Raw genomic sequence first — 16347 nt, forward strand, 5'->3', positions numbered from 1 at the left:
AGGATTTGCCATTATCAGCCCAAGGACCACTGCCAGTTTTTGCAGCATGTCCTTGTCAGAACAAAGGGAAGTGCTGGGAGAAGCTACTTGGTTTGGATCTGTGGAAAATTAATTCTCCACAATTCCTTCTACAGATACCCCATCAGATGAATGAGCCACAAAAAGTTCAAATCTAAGCCAGGCAAGGCTCTCTGAACAGAACTGGGAAGAAAAATTGCCTTTCTTGCTCCCACCACTACGTTTCTACCCCCCTTGGTAGAGACAGTAGTTGTAAGTAAAGATTCCTCATGGTGATACACCTCCTAATTCTGACAGACAGAAACGTCCACTGGCCACCTTTGGGAATGGGAATTCTGGGTAACATCTGGTTAGAAATGCACCATTTCGCCTGGATTTCATGATGATAGAAGGATGAAGAATGGTGTCAAGCAGAGACTGCCAAGCCCATCTTTCCCAGAAAAGATGCTGTAGACCTCTTATTTTGCCTCTGGTCTTGCCCATCCTCTTGGAGGAAGCTGAGTCCTCCTACAGACTTAGCTGTGGACTGGCAGGAGCAACCCTGACTCTTCTGTGCTACTTAGAAATAATGCAAAAAATGGCAATAATGCAACATTGGTAACCTGTTTATTACAACCATAATGAGTGTATTTAATACCAAACTGGCATGGGGGAAGGTTTTCCCAGCATGAAAAAGTTGATGTTTTTTCACCATAAGCAGATAAAATTGTAGACTGGTTTTATTACCAAGAGTAAAAATTTATTTCCAACATGAAAAAAAGTCTTGATAAATATATTTGAATGTTTTAGATGCAAACTGCACAGATGCGGTAGATCCTAGTCCATTTCTTTTTAGCTTGTTATTGTAGTTTGTCCCAAAATAAATATAGAAAAACTTGATCTCTTTCCTACTGCTGGGACATCAGTCAATTCAATGGAGAATTACCATAGTCTGGGAGGCATCTTTGGGTTCCTAGCTCACTAGATTCAAATCTTCAGAGAGTTACTCTGCAGCCTATTTGAAAGAGATACGTAGATTGCAATCAGAAGTGATCTATTTCCTTTGCTATGTATTCAAACAAAGTAATTCAGAAGCCCTCACCAAAAGAGATGTTGATAGATAGCAAGCTGTATATTCAAGATTAGAATATAGCCAAGTCTCCGGTACATGATGTTAATATTTGATAAGAATAAAAAAGCTCTGACTATGTTGCAGGCTGATAAAACGTTAACCTTGAAGCCTCAAAAAATCCCCATCCATTTACTGCTGAATACACTGAACTTCAAATGGGAGAGCTTCCTTTCACTCATCTTGTTTTTTAAATGGTGCTGCCACAGCATGAGATGAAAGAAAGGTCTATTCTGTAAACAGCACCCAATGAACTGCTCTAGATGAACACACTGTTGTCCTTGCCACAGCAGAATTCAAAGCAGATCATTCACCACCTTGCATGTTAAGACTGTCAGCATATCACAAAGCATCCAAAACCTTTTGGCCTTCCTGACAATAGAAAAAGACATTGAGATGGTCAAAGGAAAGGGACCATGTTCCATTCCCAGACCTGCAAAAAGGTCTCTTTTTTTTCTCATTCCTCTTTCAGCAGGTCAGACATTGGGAGGTGCAAAATAACGTGCATTGTTTCTGCCCTTAGACTGTGAACATTTTCTGTTTCCTCTCCTGAAAAAATATTCTTCCTGGAAAATCTATCTTTGCAGATGCAAAATACTTGCAGTATTTAGCTGAGATAAGTGAGGATTACTAGCAAAAGCCCCAAGTCCATTTCCATAATCCTGCTAATACCATCCCTTCTCTCTAAATTAAAAGGAGAAAAAAAAAAAAAAAACAAACAAAAAAAACCCCACACCACTAAAACCCCACTACCTAAGACTAAAGTTCCTTAAACCTAGTCAGAATTGCCATTCAAATGTCAGAGAGACTAACCCCTGATAAAGTCCTGTGGAAGATTCATTGCCCTACTCTTCAGATGATTCCATCACAGGCCTCTGAGGGAATTTGTGAATTCACTTCCAGCTTAGTGGCAGCTGGGGACTGAAACAATCCTCACATTCTCATAAAACTGTGACATAACAAGTCAATTGCAAAGCAACAAAAAGTAACAGCAGGATGAAGAGGGTGTCCTCCTGGATATTTTATACCCTTGCAGTATGACTATATTGACAAATCTCTGGGGCTGAATCTGGCTTAGCAAAATGTGTGAGGCATAAAAACTGGCAAAGAAAAAATCCTGTAACAATATTTGCTATTGTGCAGGATGCTCTTGAAAATAAAAAAAAAAAAGGTCCCTCATCTCCTTGAATACTTCAAGTTGGTCTCTCTTATCTCAAAATTTCCTTGTAATTAAACACATGCATAATGAATTAAACTCTCCAGGGAATGTTATTTGCCAGCTACTTTTTCAATTATTTAAAATTAGCTTAAGGGTTAAAGCAATCAGGTCATTCATTAATTTAATTCCTTTTTGTAGCTGCACTTTGTGCCTTGGAAATAAAAACTACAAGATCAAAAGGACAAAGGAATGAAGAGGACATTGTACAAAACATTTATAAAGTTCCCTGGCCCACGACCTCTCCCAGGATGCACAATCTCTGCTGGTACACAACACACTCTAAATGGCCATTTTCTTGTGCAGACCAGCACTTCTCTGGAGACATCTACACAAAGAGAAAAGTTGGCAGGAGCAATGTCCAGGTACACACACAAAGCACCGCAGCTCCCACTTGGAAAGTTGAGAACTGGAGATGCTGGTAATTCATCAGCCCCACTTCAGAGTGGCTGTCTTCATCTGTGGAATTGCCTGGGGGAAGGGGGGAAGAAATCCTCTTTTACCCAATCAAGGATGAAGCTTCCCTCTCTTCTCCCAAAGGACCAGAAGTTGCAAACTTCTTGAATGTATTAAACCACACCATAAGCTTTTTGCAGAAGCAAAGGATGTCACCCAAATGCTCCTAATCAGGGGCCAGGGTTGTCTATTTCTGAGCTAGTTTTCCAAGCACAGGAAAGCCAGCACTCTCACACGTGCCTGACTCCTTCAGCAGGCAGCTGCTCTCTGTGTCATGGCTGGGAACAGAAGCCTTGCTATTTTATTCTCCTCTGCCTGGCAGACCTGTCACCTTCCTGATGGGAGTAAGGGAAGGAAGCTGGTCTGGGCCACCAGCCAGCTGTGACGGTCTGCAAGAAGTCCGTGGCCTGGTTCTTCTAGGACAACCTCTGCCACAAAAGACCTTTGCAGCTCCTTGTGAGGAGGAACTCATTTTAACTTCTTTTCACTAATTCCTAGCACAAATGGGTTTAATTGTTTTACACATCACCTTTTGCAGCAGAAAAACAACAGCAATTCAGAAGGGTGAAAGGGCACCTGGGTGTGCCGGTACTCACATGCACAGAGCTGGACAAAGAACTCAGGGATTTGCTTTCTGAGTGAGCAGCACAGAGAGCTCAAACCTTTGTATGACATTCAGCAGAGACGGGGCTGGGGAGCCCCAGAGTACACCCAGGGCCCTTTACCCAATCTGTGTGACTCAAAGCAACAGCCCTGCTTAAGCAAAAGAATTGTGTGACTTGGTATCTGGTCCAAGACAGCAAAACAAAGGCCTTCTATTTCCATTAAAGCTCATCATCTTTAGACAGTTATTTAGACAGTTCAAGCATCAGTTAGACCAAGAAACAATACAGTGTTGAAAAATCTTTTGAAAATCCAAAAGCCTCCTGTCTGCTTTGCTATAATTTCTTCAGCAATGCTGACCAGCATATCCTGCAAGTATAGATCTGGGCATGTCACTGCCAAGTAAAGAAAAATACCACATTTTTTGCTTTTCTTCTGCCTTTTCTTCTTTGATATAAGAGGTTGCTGCATCCCCTGTACAAACATGTGCTCCTGGCTGTTTGTCAAGCTCTTTATAATAGACCATATTAATTTTTTTTATGGAGTAAAGTGGGACAGGGAGGAAACAAAGCAGGCTGGATGGATAAGAGCAAGGCATCACCAGCCAGTCTGGTGGAGTGTGGCACATCATACTGCTATTCTGTGTCATTATTTTCCCTGTTGATAGGGGGACTATGAGCCAACTTTCTAAGGAATAAACAGCAGATAACACCTAACTGTTATTTCTCTGTCTACTTCTTTTGAAGTTAGATATCAAAACCTTATGCCAGAAAAGCAATGACAGTGAAATTGATACATGTATGCTGAGAACTGAAACTCTGATAAAAGCTAGAATTCATATTGTTTTGCTACCTTCCAATGGGAACGTGAACATTCTTTCCTTCTACTCTCCAGTGACTACTGAAATATGTCAAAATACAGACTTTTTTTCTCAAAGCCCATCTCTGAAAACTGGATTAAAAGTAACCAAATTTTTCAGAAGTTATCACAAAGAAAGATGAGCTACTCTTTTTTTCCGGTCACATATCCCTTGTTTCCACATGAAACTGTAGAAAATCCTTTACCCAGTGAGACAATGCGAGCAAATAATTACAAAGCTTTGCATCCCTGCATCCCCCAGCAAGGGAGGTAATTACATTACAGAGTCAGCACAGCAGATGGGAAGTGATTGTTCCCTTGTGCTCACAGTGCAGTCTGCTGCCTGGCAGGTCTCACCTGCTGCCAGGGAGGAGGGAGGGTGTGGAGGCTGTTTGAGACCCTAAGCATGTGGAGAAGTGTGCAGAGAGATTTTTTCAGGTGTGTGTCTAGGTCAGTGACACAGGTCCTTGGAAGGTTCATGGAAGTTGGTTGGATGTGTTGTGCATGCTCTTTTTTCTGCCTGTAAGGGAGCAGGTGCAAAGTGAAGCTCATTCATACCATCATCAAAGGCTTATCTCTCTCATAATGCATTTCTGTTTACAGTAGGGGAGGAAATGTATGACAAGGTATTGCTCTCTTTCCTAAAAATAAAAGCAGAGAGAAAAAGAGGATTCATGCAGAAAGAATCAACAATCTTTCAAGATTGTTACCACCACCCCACCCTCAGCAGAAAGCCCAAAAGCCCCTGAAAAATCATCTGACAAGTTCAACAGTAAAGTTGACAAAACAAAAAAATATATTTTTAAAGTTCTTTCTTTGTTTTATGAGGCTTCACACTTGCCTAAAATCTACAATGCTAAAAATATCTTTGGAAATAAAAACTGAGGAACCTGCAAGACTCCAGAGGGTGGAGATTTATGAAAAAAATAAACGTAATGAGGGGTTTTTAAAGTTTCCTTGCAAAATGCACAAAACCTCCTTTGCTGAGCTCTTCAGCTCTTGACTAGTGAGACAATCAAAAAAATGGCCAGCCTAAAAACTCACTGGAATGCTTCATTCTGGAGAAGCAAATGTGAGAGAATACAGGACACAGGGCCCCATCCTGAGAGGGGAGATGAGAGGGGACGCATGACTGGGCAGCTACAGGAAGAGGGGGCAAGATTTGTGGGAAGGAAAACACAAAACCAGAAGGAAATAACAAGTGGACAGCACAGTGATGGCCTCAAGGCTCTCTGTTTTTCTGAGGGAAGATGAAAAGCAGCAAGTCTCACCATTGCTTGGGATAAGATCACCAGCTGACATACTGCTTGGAAAACTGGATTTCCCAACAGGAAAAAAACATGTTGGGCTTTCATAAATAGCATTTCTGAATCTACTGCTCCTCCCTGCTGGCTCACCTGTGGATTCATTCTTCATTTCCACCACAGAGGCAGACCCTACACAGCTGCACCCCTTGACACAGGGGCTCTGCAAGAAGCCCCATGTCAGCAGCACATTGGCAAGAGCCTTGGTGGAGAAAATAAGTCCCACACAGAGCAGAAACATCACCTGCAGGAAAAATTCGGCTTTCATGGAGCACAAACTCCTGAAATTCAATCATTCTTTTGGTAAAGAGTACCTCTGCTGTCTTACGGCATTGTGTAATTGTTTTGCAGCACGTCACAGGCAAATGCATCATAAATGTGCTGGCAGCTGATGCAGGAATAAACAGAACACCTATGCCTTTGGAATGAGCTGTACTGCAGATACATCCTCTGCAAATAAAGGTTTCAACTTCAAATGCATCCCACACCTAGAGCGGACCAGATTTTTAAAACAAAATTCACTGCCAGTGATGTATACTGCATCAAAGAATCCATCCACCATCTCTGAATTTCCTACATGCTACAGTTTATTCCCAGATAGCCTTTTTGGTAGAACTGCTCGGGAGACAAAATTTTCAAGAGCTCAAGCAACTGCAAAAAAAAGAGATTTGATCATGAGTACCAAGAGTTGATCTTTAGCTATACTTCCTGGCTTTTGATAAAGAAGGGGGAATGTTAGACTAGCCTTTTGAATTAACAAGTGATCTCAAATGTTATCAAGGAGTTTAAGCTCAATGACCTATATAAACAGAAATCACATATATGGTTTATGTGTCAAATTTTGAGTAGATGTTACTGTCAATATTAGCTTAGAAAGGTGTAGGGTTTTGATGCTTTGTACTATCTATCTCAGCAAGTTCTCAGCCACAGGAGGTTTGGGATTTAATATTGGTTTCATTTTTCCCCCAGAAAATGTCAGTTTGTTGGATGTGGGGTTTTGCAGAAGAACCACTTTTTCCACATGTTTTTTCAGGGCTGTGATGGACCTGCTGAACGGGAAGGCAGGACAGAAAGGAGCTCCCTGGGAGCTCAGGGAGAGAACAGAGAGACGTGTCTCTGCTGGACTGGAACTAGCTAGACCATCTTTCTACAAGAGATTTGGAAATTGAGTTTAGGCAGCCACATTCATCTATTCTTCATCATTATACTAAACAAAAAACCACACAATTTTTTTCATTTTCAAATGTCAAAATCCTTCAGCATAGTATCAAAATTTTTCCCTGTATTCATGCCTTTTCCACCTTGTGTATTCTCCCATGGAAGTCAGAGGTTCTTACAGACTTGTGCTGGCCCCTGGCATTGGGTTCACAGCTAGATGCCCTGGCCTTTGTACAATGGCTCTCAGCACATTTAGCTTCTCAGCCATATTGCTTTTTAGTATTAATTACATTGGAGGGTTTTGCATTTATTGGACAGTGCTGTGCTTTCTTTGCTCAGATAAAACTATCTTACAAACAATCAAAACTCCAACAATCAGAAGTTGTTATTTTCCACTGAACAAACACTAATTGTCTCAGAGACTTCCCAGCGCAAAGACAGACAGCTAAAATAGTTCTTCATATCTCTCTCTCTCTCTCTCTTTTTTTTTTTTTTTTTTTTTTTTTTTTTTTTTTTTTTTTTTTTATCTTGAAGGGTAGGATTCTTCAGATCTGAGGAGCCTGCTCTGGTTTGACAAATCAGCGGGGCTGGTAGATGTTTAGTGCAGGCGGATTAGAAAAACAGCTGAGAGGGTGAATGTGAAGGGTGTTGTGGAGCAGAGACTGTAGTTTCCAATAGGCACTAGAGAGAAATATAATCAAATGTTTTGTCACAATCACTGATGAGGCTGCCAGTGTGATGCCTTCTCTGTCACCTCACATTATCTCCCATGCTGGGAAACTCAGTAATTACATTGCAGTCGCTTATGAAGACATACTTGTCGAAACAAATGATGGGCACGAGGTGATTGCAAGTTAGGCAATGTTAAGACTATCTCGTGAAGGAAACAAACCAAAACACAGTCACTTCTTTGGTAAAACGATATTTGCATATTAAAATTTGAAAGAAAAAATTGGCTCAACAATATTTTCCATGGGAAAAGAAATTGTTTCTGGAAAGCAAATTCACATCTGCAGAACAGAAATTATTTTTCTACTCCTGGGAAGATATTCTTATCAGCTTGGGACATGTAGATCTGTTTTTCCATTGGGAAAGCCAAGTATTTGAGCTATCCAAGGGTGTTTTCTATTCAAAAGCCGTGCCCACAGAGGATTCTTAGCTGGACATATAGCCTGACACGGAACATGACCATTGCCAGCTAAAAGTGAAAGTATTTTGTAAACACCACTCTCAGCAAAGTACGTCTAAAAGCAGCCACCACTACCACAGAGACACATCCAGGTGGGGAAGATGTCATCCCCTTGAACTACTTTCCACTGTCCTTAAAAATGTCTGGCAGGAGATGTTTTAACATTACCTCATGGGATAGGTAAAAGGCTGCAATTCCCAGTGGCCAGAAGCAGCAGAGCATGGAGAACACAGTGAGACCAAGATGATCCCTTGGTGGCATCACCAGAAAGTTGTCCTCACTCTCAGTGTCACTTGAGTAATCACTCTGGAACAGCAAAAGAGAGAAACACAGGTGCGTTGGTTAATGACATTATTGCTTTTCCTGTGCTATGAGCTAATTCCCTGATCATTTGCCCATTTCTCCTACTCCATCACAGCAGCGGCCAGCAGGTCTCCTCTTCCTCACCCACTGTGTCAGATTCCATCACTGTTGCATGAGCTTGAAAGTAAGAAAAGACAAATGTAAAGATATCATTGCAGGGAGCTGAAAAGGGGCTGTGAAAGGAAGGGGCTCTCTAGTCAGATGAACCAGGGTAAATATTTCCTTCCAAAAATAAAGGAGGAGAAGGAGGAGAAAGAGAGGGAGAAGATCCACAGTATTGCTGAAACCACCCCTTCAAATTGTCCACTCATCTGAATAGGTGAGATACTAAAACAAAAAATGCTTTTGATTTTCAGGTGTTTGGCTGAGTTGTGGGCTGGCGTTAGTATCTGTGGAGACTATCTCTCTGATATTTCAAATTGCCTTTTCTTCCACATAAAGATGAAATGGTGAAAAGATTCCTCAAGTAACTTTGATCATGTGCTGAACCACAAAATTACCAGTGATGCTGCCTCCCAAAGGCCAAGTTGACTTGCTTATGAGTTACCAAGAGTAAGAGAATAATTCTAATCATTAAGTCCTGACCATGCAGACCAATTGCCAACCAGAAGGGTGAAAAAAAAGTTAAAAATCACTAAGGAAATCCAACAGCAAAGGGTACCTCTTAATTCTTCCAGCTAAATTCTTCCAGCTTCCTTTCTCCAAGCAAACCTTACTTCCTAACATTCTTACAACAGAACACCTGACCCTGAACTTATCAAGAAAATTCTATTCAGAACCCCTCTGATATCTGGATAATTGATAATTTGGCTACCTCTTCACTTATTCCTGGATCTGCAAAAGCTGCACCCTGACCCTGAAGAAGCTGGATATTAGTGTTGTTGAGAAGTCAGAATTATGTTTGTCAGTTAGGTTTTCCCTTCCCTTCCCTTCCCTTCCCTTCCCTTCCCTTCCCTTCCCTTCCCTTCCCTTCCCTTCCCTTCCCTTCCCTTCCCTTCCCTTCCCTTCCCTTCCCTTCCCTTCCCTTCCCTTCCCTTCCCTTCCCTTCCCTTCCCTTCCCTTCCCTTCCCTTCCCTTCCCTTCCCTTTCTTTCCTGTCAGCTCTTGGGGACCATTTCCAGAGTTTATTGGAGAAACCAGGTATTGGAAGGCAGAAAGCCACAGGAAAACATCTACACAGAAAGAAAAAGAGAAGCCAACTCCACTTGTAAGATGCATTTAAGATGAAGTTTCATCACAGCCTGTAAGTGCCTGAGTAGATAATTTCTGATCAGAGGCAGCTCTTCTATTCTGTAGAAAAGCTGAAGTGACTGAAAGAAGAACAGAGGAAAAGCAGATACAAGGTGCAGATTTTTAACAGAGATGGTGATGAACACTTTTCTGCAGCTGTATTGGGGATTAAGTTTTCCTGTAGAATTTTTCTCCCCCATAAGTTGCTAGGAGACTAAATACTGATGCTTAAAGGGTGCTTGACCCGTACAAAAGAAGTGGATCACTTAATTTAGTGGGGGAGGAAAAGGCTCCCAAGAGCTGAGGATGGTAGTCTCTCTCGGGGAGGATGGTCGGGCAACAGCTAGCTGCATGGAGACCACGGTTAACGGAGGGGTTTGGTCCTGAGAATTCTAACATCTGATGGAGCGCCCAGGAATTCAGAGTTTTTCGCCTGCCCTGCTGGATCTGGGTCAGCCCAGGTCCAGCCACCGCGGCTTCTTCAGCACTGCTCACTTTGCCTGTCGGGACACCCCCCTGCCTGCCAGGACAACCCACCATTTCCAGTCGTCAGCGCCGGAGTTTCCACCATTTTGGCTTGGTGCTCTTGGGGTCCCAAGAGATCAGACTGCCCAGGACTTGTGAGACAAAGCCCCTCGGGGTTTTTGGTTCTGTTTATTATTATTATTATTATTATTATTATAATTGCTGTTGTAGTTTGTCTGTCCTGTTATATTTACTAGTAAAGGACAGTTATTCCTTTCCCCATAGCTCTGACTGAAAGTTTTTTTTTTAATCTTCCAAATTACAATAACATGGAGGGAAGGGATTGGAATTCCCCATTCCTAGAGAGGCCCCGTCTCTCCTTAGCAGATACCTGTCTTTCAAACCAAGACAGAATTTAGTGCCCAAATAGTGGGGCATGAGGGCATTGAGAGAAAAAGGAATAACAGTTCTTAAGTGCTTACATTCTTGTGTACTGGATATCATGAGGTCTGGCTCACCCTGGTTCGGGTGGCATGTGGTAGTGACCGTATTCCTCCCATTTGCGGGCCCTTACCTAAACATGGGCCCTGTAACTAAGGCTATTGTGGCTGTCATCCAGTTTGCTATATGGGTTAACAAGGTGAGGAATTTGTGGATTTTTAATTTCCTCCAGAAGGCAGGCACATGGATTCAGGGCTATCATACGCTAACTGTGTGTTTCTGGGGTTACTTTAACAACGGTACCTACTGTGAAGAAATTACACCGGGGGAAATTTTTTTCCCAACCCTTCGCCCAGCTCTTTGGGTCTACCCCACCAGTTTTGGAAGGGTTTAAATCTCTGAATGTTAATGACATCATACAGTGGCTGGTGTTGCTGGTATGCCTGTTCTGTTTAGCATTTAAAGATAAGAGGAGACTGACCTGAATAACCACCCTGATACCTACCCTAGGGAATAAGGATACTGACCCACAGCCTGACCCTGACCCACAGCCTGACCCTGCCCCACTGCCTGCCTCAGGAATAAACCACCAGATTTGGTGAAGGAGATACGTGAGATGCTGAGGGAGCACATTTCCCCTGTAGTAGCCTCATTAGCCCCAGCTGGTGGGAAACCCTCCCCCTGCCCCGACAAAGGAGAGTCTGAGGGTGCAGCAGTGGAACCCACAGACGTTACAACTGTCCAGGTTCCAGCTGAACCACAGGGGCAGCCACAGCCAGCAGCAGTTGCCCCTGTGGAAACAAAGAAGTATAAGGTGAAATCAGAGCACCCAGGCAACAAGGATAAGAAAGGAAGGCCCTCATAACCCGCAGGGGAGCCAGAGGTTGCAATCATCACTGAGTCCCTGACATATGAACGTCTCCGTAATATGCAAAAGATCTTGCACGATGGGGATGTGAGGCTTATACAGCCTGGTTACTTCGGGTCTGGGACCTTATAGGTACAGGCGTGCAACTAGATAATAGTGAGGCAAGGAATTTGGGACCCTTGACCCAGGATTCAGGTGTGAATCAGGTATTCATAAGGGAGCCAGGGCCCCTTTCCCTTTGGAAGTGGCTTTTAATGAGTGTACAGGAGAGGTTTGTCCACAGAGACAGAATGCAGGAGCACCATCATAGAATGCGCTGGAAGACCCTTGAGGAGGGGATCCAAAAGCTGAGAGAAGTGGCAGTATTGGAAGTATTGGAGGTCCTTTTTGGGAGGGGTGGACAGCATGATAATGACCCCGACAAAGTCAGGTACACAGGCCAAATGTTGTGGAATATGGCAGCTCTAGGACCATCTCAATACGCCACATTCATTGCAACAATAATCCTGATAACAACCGAGAGACAGTGGGTTCTGTAGCCAACAAGCTCAGAAATTATGAGATTATGATCAGTGGTGCAATGCAGGCTCAGGTCTCTGCCGTGGCTAAGGAACTCAGAGAGGAGATGAGGGAGAAGATGGAGGAGATGACAGAGAAGATGGAGGAGATGAGGGAGGAGATGAGGAGTAACAGTTCCCATGTGGCACCGGTGCAAGTTACAGGCCCCAGAGTCAGAGCTCAACGGCGCCCAGCTAGAGAGAGAGGGTACACCCCACGAGCTGACCTGTGGTTCTTTCTGCATGACCGTAGGGAAGACATGGGAAGGTGGGATGGGAAACCCACTTCTGCCCTGGCAGCACGAGTGTGTGAGCTCAAGGAGAGAAACACTAACCTCAGGGGTTCCACTAAGATGAAAGTAGCCTCAGCATTGCATGACCAAGCTGCCAGGTATTATAGAAGTGAGGATGATATGTCAGATCCCTTTGAAGGAACCTCTATCATGTATGCCCAGGAAGGGAATAATGACCAGTGCTAGAGGGGTCCTGCCTCTAGCCAGGGAGAGGCACAGGAAAAATGAATCTTTTGGACGGTGTGGATCCGATGGCCTGGCACATCAGAGGCACAGAAATATGAAGCTTTTGTTGATACTGGTTCACAGTGTACCCTATTGCCATCGGAACATGTGGGGACACAACCTATTTCCATTGCCGGGGTGATGGGGTGTCCTGGTTTGGGACAAATTTGGGAGAAAACCCCTGTAGAGGATCCCTCTAAGGAAGCAAGCCCAAGTGGCCCCTCCCTCCAACAGGTCTGGTAAAAAAAAAAACTCTTTGGAGAAAAGTGGAAAAAACTATTTTACTTAACAAATGAAGTGCATACAAATATAAAGAATGAATAATATGAAACAATAAAACCTCTCCTTCTGAAGTGAGAAGGCAAATTGAGAAAGTCCTTGCCGTGGGTGTAGTTCAGCTCTCTCTCTCTCTCAGTCTCTCCTCAGTCCCAGTCTCTCCGGCGCTGCTGGAAAATGCCGAAGTCCAGGCCCCGGTGGGCCGCAGGTGCAGCCCCCAGTGCTCCCCTGGGTTTTCAGTCCAGAGCAGGTTTAAACAGTTCCAAGAAAAAGGAAAAAAAAACAGTCTAGGGAACTTCTCTGCTCTAGCTAGCTGAAACTAACTAAAAGCAAAAAAAAAGAAAAAAAAAATCTTAGTCTTGCAGTCTCTCCAAGCTTCTGCCGAACACGCTGTCCGCAGAAGAATGTGGAGGAGTCAGGCAGTTTTCTCAAAACAAACTCCGTGCTTCTCCTTGCTCTTAGAACCAGTCTTAAAGGCACAGGACTCAATATACAGCACAAACAGAACAGACAATTGGGGATACAAGCATCATAAAGTTATCCTAGGACATGGGGGGATCACAGGAATTGACTCTGTTGAAAGCCAAGGTGAGCCTGACTGGGAAGGAGTGGCAGAAACATCCAATTGTGACTGACCCAGGGGCCCTGCATATTTTAGGCATAGACTTCCTCCAGAATGGCTATTACAAAGACTCTAAGGGACTCAGGTGGGATTTTGGAATAGCAGCTGTGGAGGCAGAGGACATTAAGAAATTTAATACCTTGCCTGGACTGTCAGAGAACCCATCTGCAGTAGGACTCTTAAAGGTAGAAGAGCAAGGAGTTCCAGTTCCCACCTCGAGGGTGCACTGCCAACAGTATCGGACAAATCGAGATGCTGTGATTCCCATCCACAAGATGATCCATGAGCTGGAGACCCAAGGGGTGGTCAGCAAAACACACTCACCCTTCAACAGCCCCATCTGGACTGTGTGCAAGTCTGATGGAGAATGAAGATTGACTGTGGACTACCGTGCCTTGAACGAAGTGACTCCACCATTGAGTGCTGCTGTGCCGGACATGCTGGAACTCCAGTACAAGCTGGAGTCCAAGGCAGCAAAATGGTACGCCACAATTGACATTGCTAATGCATTTTTCTCCATTCCTCTGGCTGCAGAATGCAGGCCTCAGTGTGCTTTCACCTTGAGGGGCGTCCAGTACACCTGGAACCGACTGCCCCAGGGGTGGAAACACAGTCCCACCATCTGCCATGGACTGATCCAGGCTGCACTGGAAAAGGGTGAGGCTCCGGAGCACCTACAGTATATCGATGACATCATTGTGTGGGGGAACACAGCAATGGAAGTGTTTGAGAAAGGAGAGAAGATCATCCAAATTCTCCTGAAAGCTGGTTTTGCCATCAAGCAGAGCAAGGTCAAGGGACCTTCCCGAGAGATCCAGTTCCTGGGAGTAAAGTGGCAGGATGGACGGCATCAGATTCCCACTGAGGTCATCAACAAGACCACCGCAATGTCCCCACCGACCAGCAGAAGGAAACACAAGCTTTCCTAGGTGCCATAGGTTTCTGGAGGATGCACATTCCTGAGTACAGCCAGATTGTGAGCCCTCTCTACCTGGTCACCTGCAAGAAGAATGATTTCCACTGGGGCCCTGAACAGCAACAAGCCTTTGCCCAGATCAAGCAGGAGATCGCTCATGTGGTAGCACTTGGCCCAGTCAGGACAGGACCAGATGTGAAGAACCTGCTCTACTCAGCAGCCGGGAACAATGGCCTGTCCTGGAGCCTTTGGCAGAAGGTGCCTGGGAAGACTCGGGGCCGACCACTGGGATTCTGGAGCTGAAGCTACAGAGGGTCCGAAGCCAACTACACTCCAAGGAGAAATCTTGGCCGCCTATGAAGGAGTTCAAGCTGCGTCAGAGGTGATTGGCACAGAAGCACAACTCCTGTTGGCACCTCGACTACCAGTGCTGGGGTGGATGTTTAAAGGAAAGGTTCCCTCCACCCATCACGCCACCAATGCCGCATGGAGCAAATGGATTGCCCTCATCACTCAGCGCGCCCGCATTGGAAACACAAATTGCCCTGGGATTTTGGAAATAATTACAAACTGGCCGGAAGGTGAAAACTTTGGTCTCACGGATGAAGAGGAGCAGGAGTGACACATGCGGAAGAAGGTCCACCATACAACCAACTGCCAGCAGAAGAAACACCCTACGCTCTTTTCACTGACAGTTCCTGCCTCATCGTAGGGATGAACTGAAAGTGGAAAGCAGCCGTATGGAGCCCCACATGACAAGTTGCACAAGCCACTGAAGGAGAAGGTGGGTAAAGCCAACTTGCTGAACTCAAATCTGTTCAATTGGCCCTCAACATTGCTGAAAGAGAGAAGTGGCCAAAGCTCTACCTCTACAGTGATTCGTGGATGGTGACCAATGCTCTGTGGGGTTGGCTGGACAGCCAACTGGCAGCATAGGGGAAAGCCAATCTGGGCTGCTGATGAGTGGAAAGACATTGCCAGTTGGGTAGAAAAGCTACCTGTGAAAGTCCGTCATGTAGATGCCCATGTCCCCAAGAGTCGGGCTAATGAGGAGCACCGAAACAACGAGCAAGTAGATCAAGCTGCAAAGATAGAGGTGTCAAAGACAGACTTAGATTGGTAACACAAGGGAGAGTTGTTCCTAGCTCGATGGGCCCATGATGCCTCAGGTCATCAGGGCAGAGATGCCACCTATAAGTGGGCATGAGACCAAGGGGAGGATCTAACCATGGACAGTATTTCTCAGGTTATCCATGACTGTGAGACATGAGCTGCAATAAAGCAGGCCAAGTGGGTGAAGCCCCTATGGTATGGCGGGCGATGGTCCAAGTATAAGTATGGGGAGGCCTGGCAGATTGACTACATCACCTTTCCCTAAACTCGCTTTGTGCTGACCATGACGGAAGCCACCACTGGATGATTAGAGACCTATCCTGTGCCCCACGCTACTGCCCGGAACACCACTGGGCCTTGAAAAGCAATCCTGTGGAGACATGGTAGTCCTGAGAAGATTGAGTCTGACAATGGGACTCATTTCAAGAATAGCCGTATAAACACCTGGGCTAGAGAACATGGCATTGAGTGGGTGTACCATATTCCTTATCATGTGCCAGCAGCCGGGAAAGTTGAACGGTGCAATGGCCTGCTTAAAACCACCTTGATGGCCCTGGGTGGGGGGACTTTCAAGAACTGGGAGATTAATTTAGCAAAGGCCACCTGGTTAGTGAACACTTGAGGTTCCACCAACCGAGCAGGCCCCGCCCAATCTGAGCCCTTGAGAACAAGAGACAGAGAAAAGGTTCCAGTGGTACACATGAGAGGTATGCTGGGAAAACTGTTTGGATTAATTCTGCCTCCAGCAAAGACAATCCCGCTCCTGGGGTTGTTTTTGCTCAGGGACCTGGCTACACATGGTGGGTGATGCAAAAGAATGGAGATACCCGCTGCATACCTCAAGGGGACCTTGTTTTTCAATGAACACTGTGACTGTGTCTGTATTCATATTCACATGTATATATGAATATTATTTAAAGGTTTAAATTCAATATAATATGTTGGTATGGGGAAAAAAATTTGGGGTGGATAATATTGAGGGTTAAGTTTTCCTGTGGAATTTTTCTCCCCCATAAATTGCTAAGAGACTAAATACTGATGCTAAGAGGGTGCTTGACCCATACAAAAG

At 44.7% G+C, this 16347-nt stretch overlaps 1 protein-coding gene across 2 annotated transcripts in view; it reads right to left on the reverse strand.

Annotated features, from left to right (window-relative positions):
* The window catches only part of SYNDIG1 (synapse differentiation inducing 1), a 57222-nt gene that overhangs the window by 23540 nt on the left and 17335 nt on the right, over positions 1-16347 (reverse strand). For both annotated transcript variants that reach the window (XM_040059180.2, XM_040059181.1), the window contains one exon: positions 8079-8216. In XM_040059180.2, coding sequence (XP_039915114.1) covers positions 8079-8216 — 138 coding nt within the window. The remainder of the gene's footprint in view (positions 1-8078; positions 8217-16347) is intronic.

Source organism: Hirundo rustica, chromosome 3, assembly GCF_015227805.2.
Source record: "Hirundo rustica isolate bHirRus1 chromosome 3, bHirRus1.pri.v3, whole genome shotgun sequence".
Classification (NCBI taxonomy): Eukaryota; Metazoa; Chordata; class Aves; order Passeriformes; family Hirundinidae; genus Hirundo; species Hirundo rustica.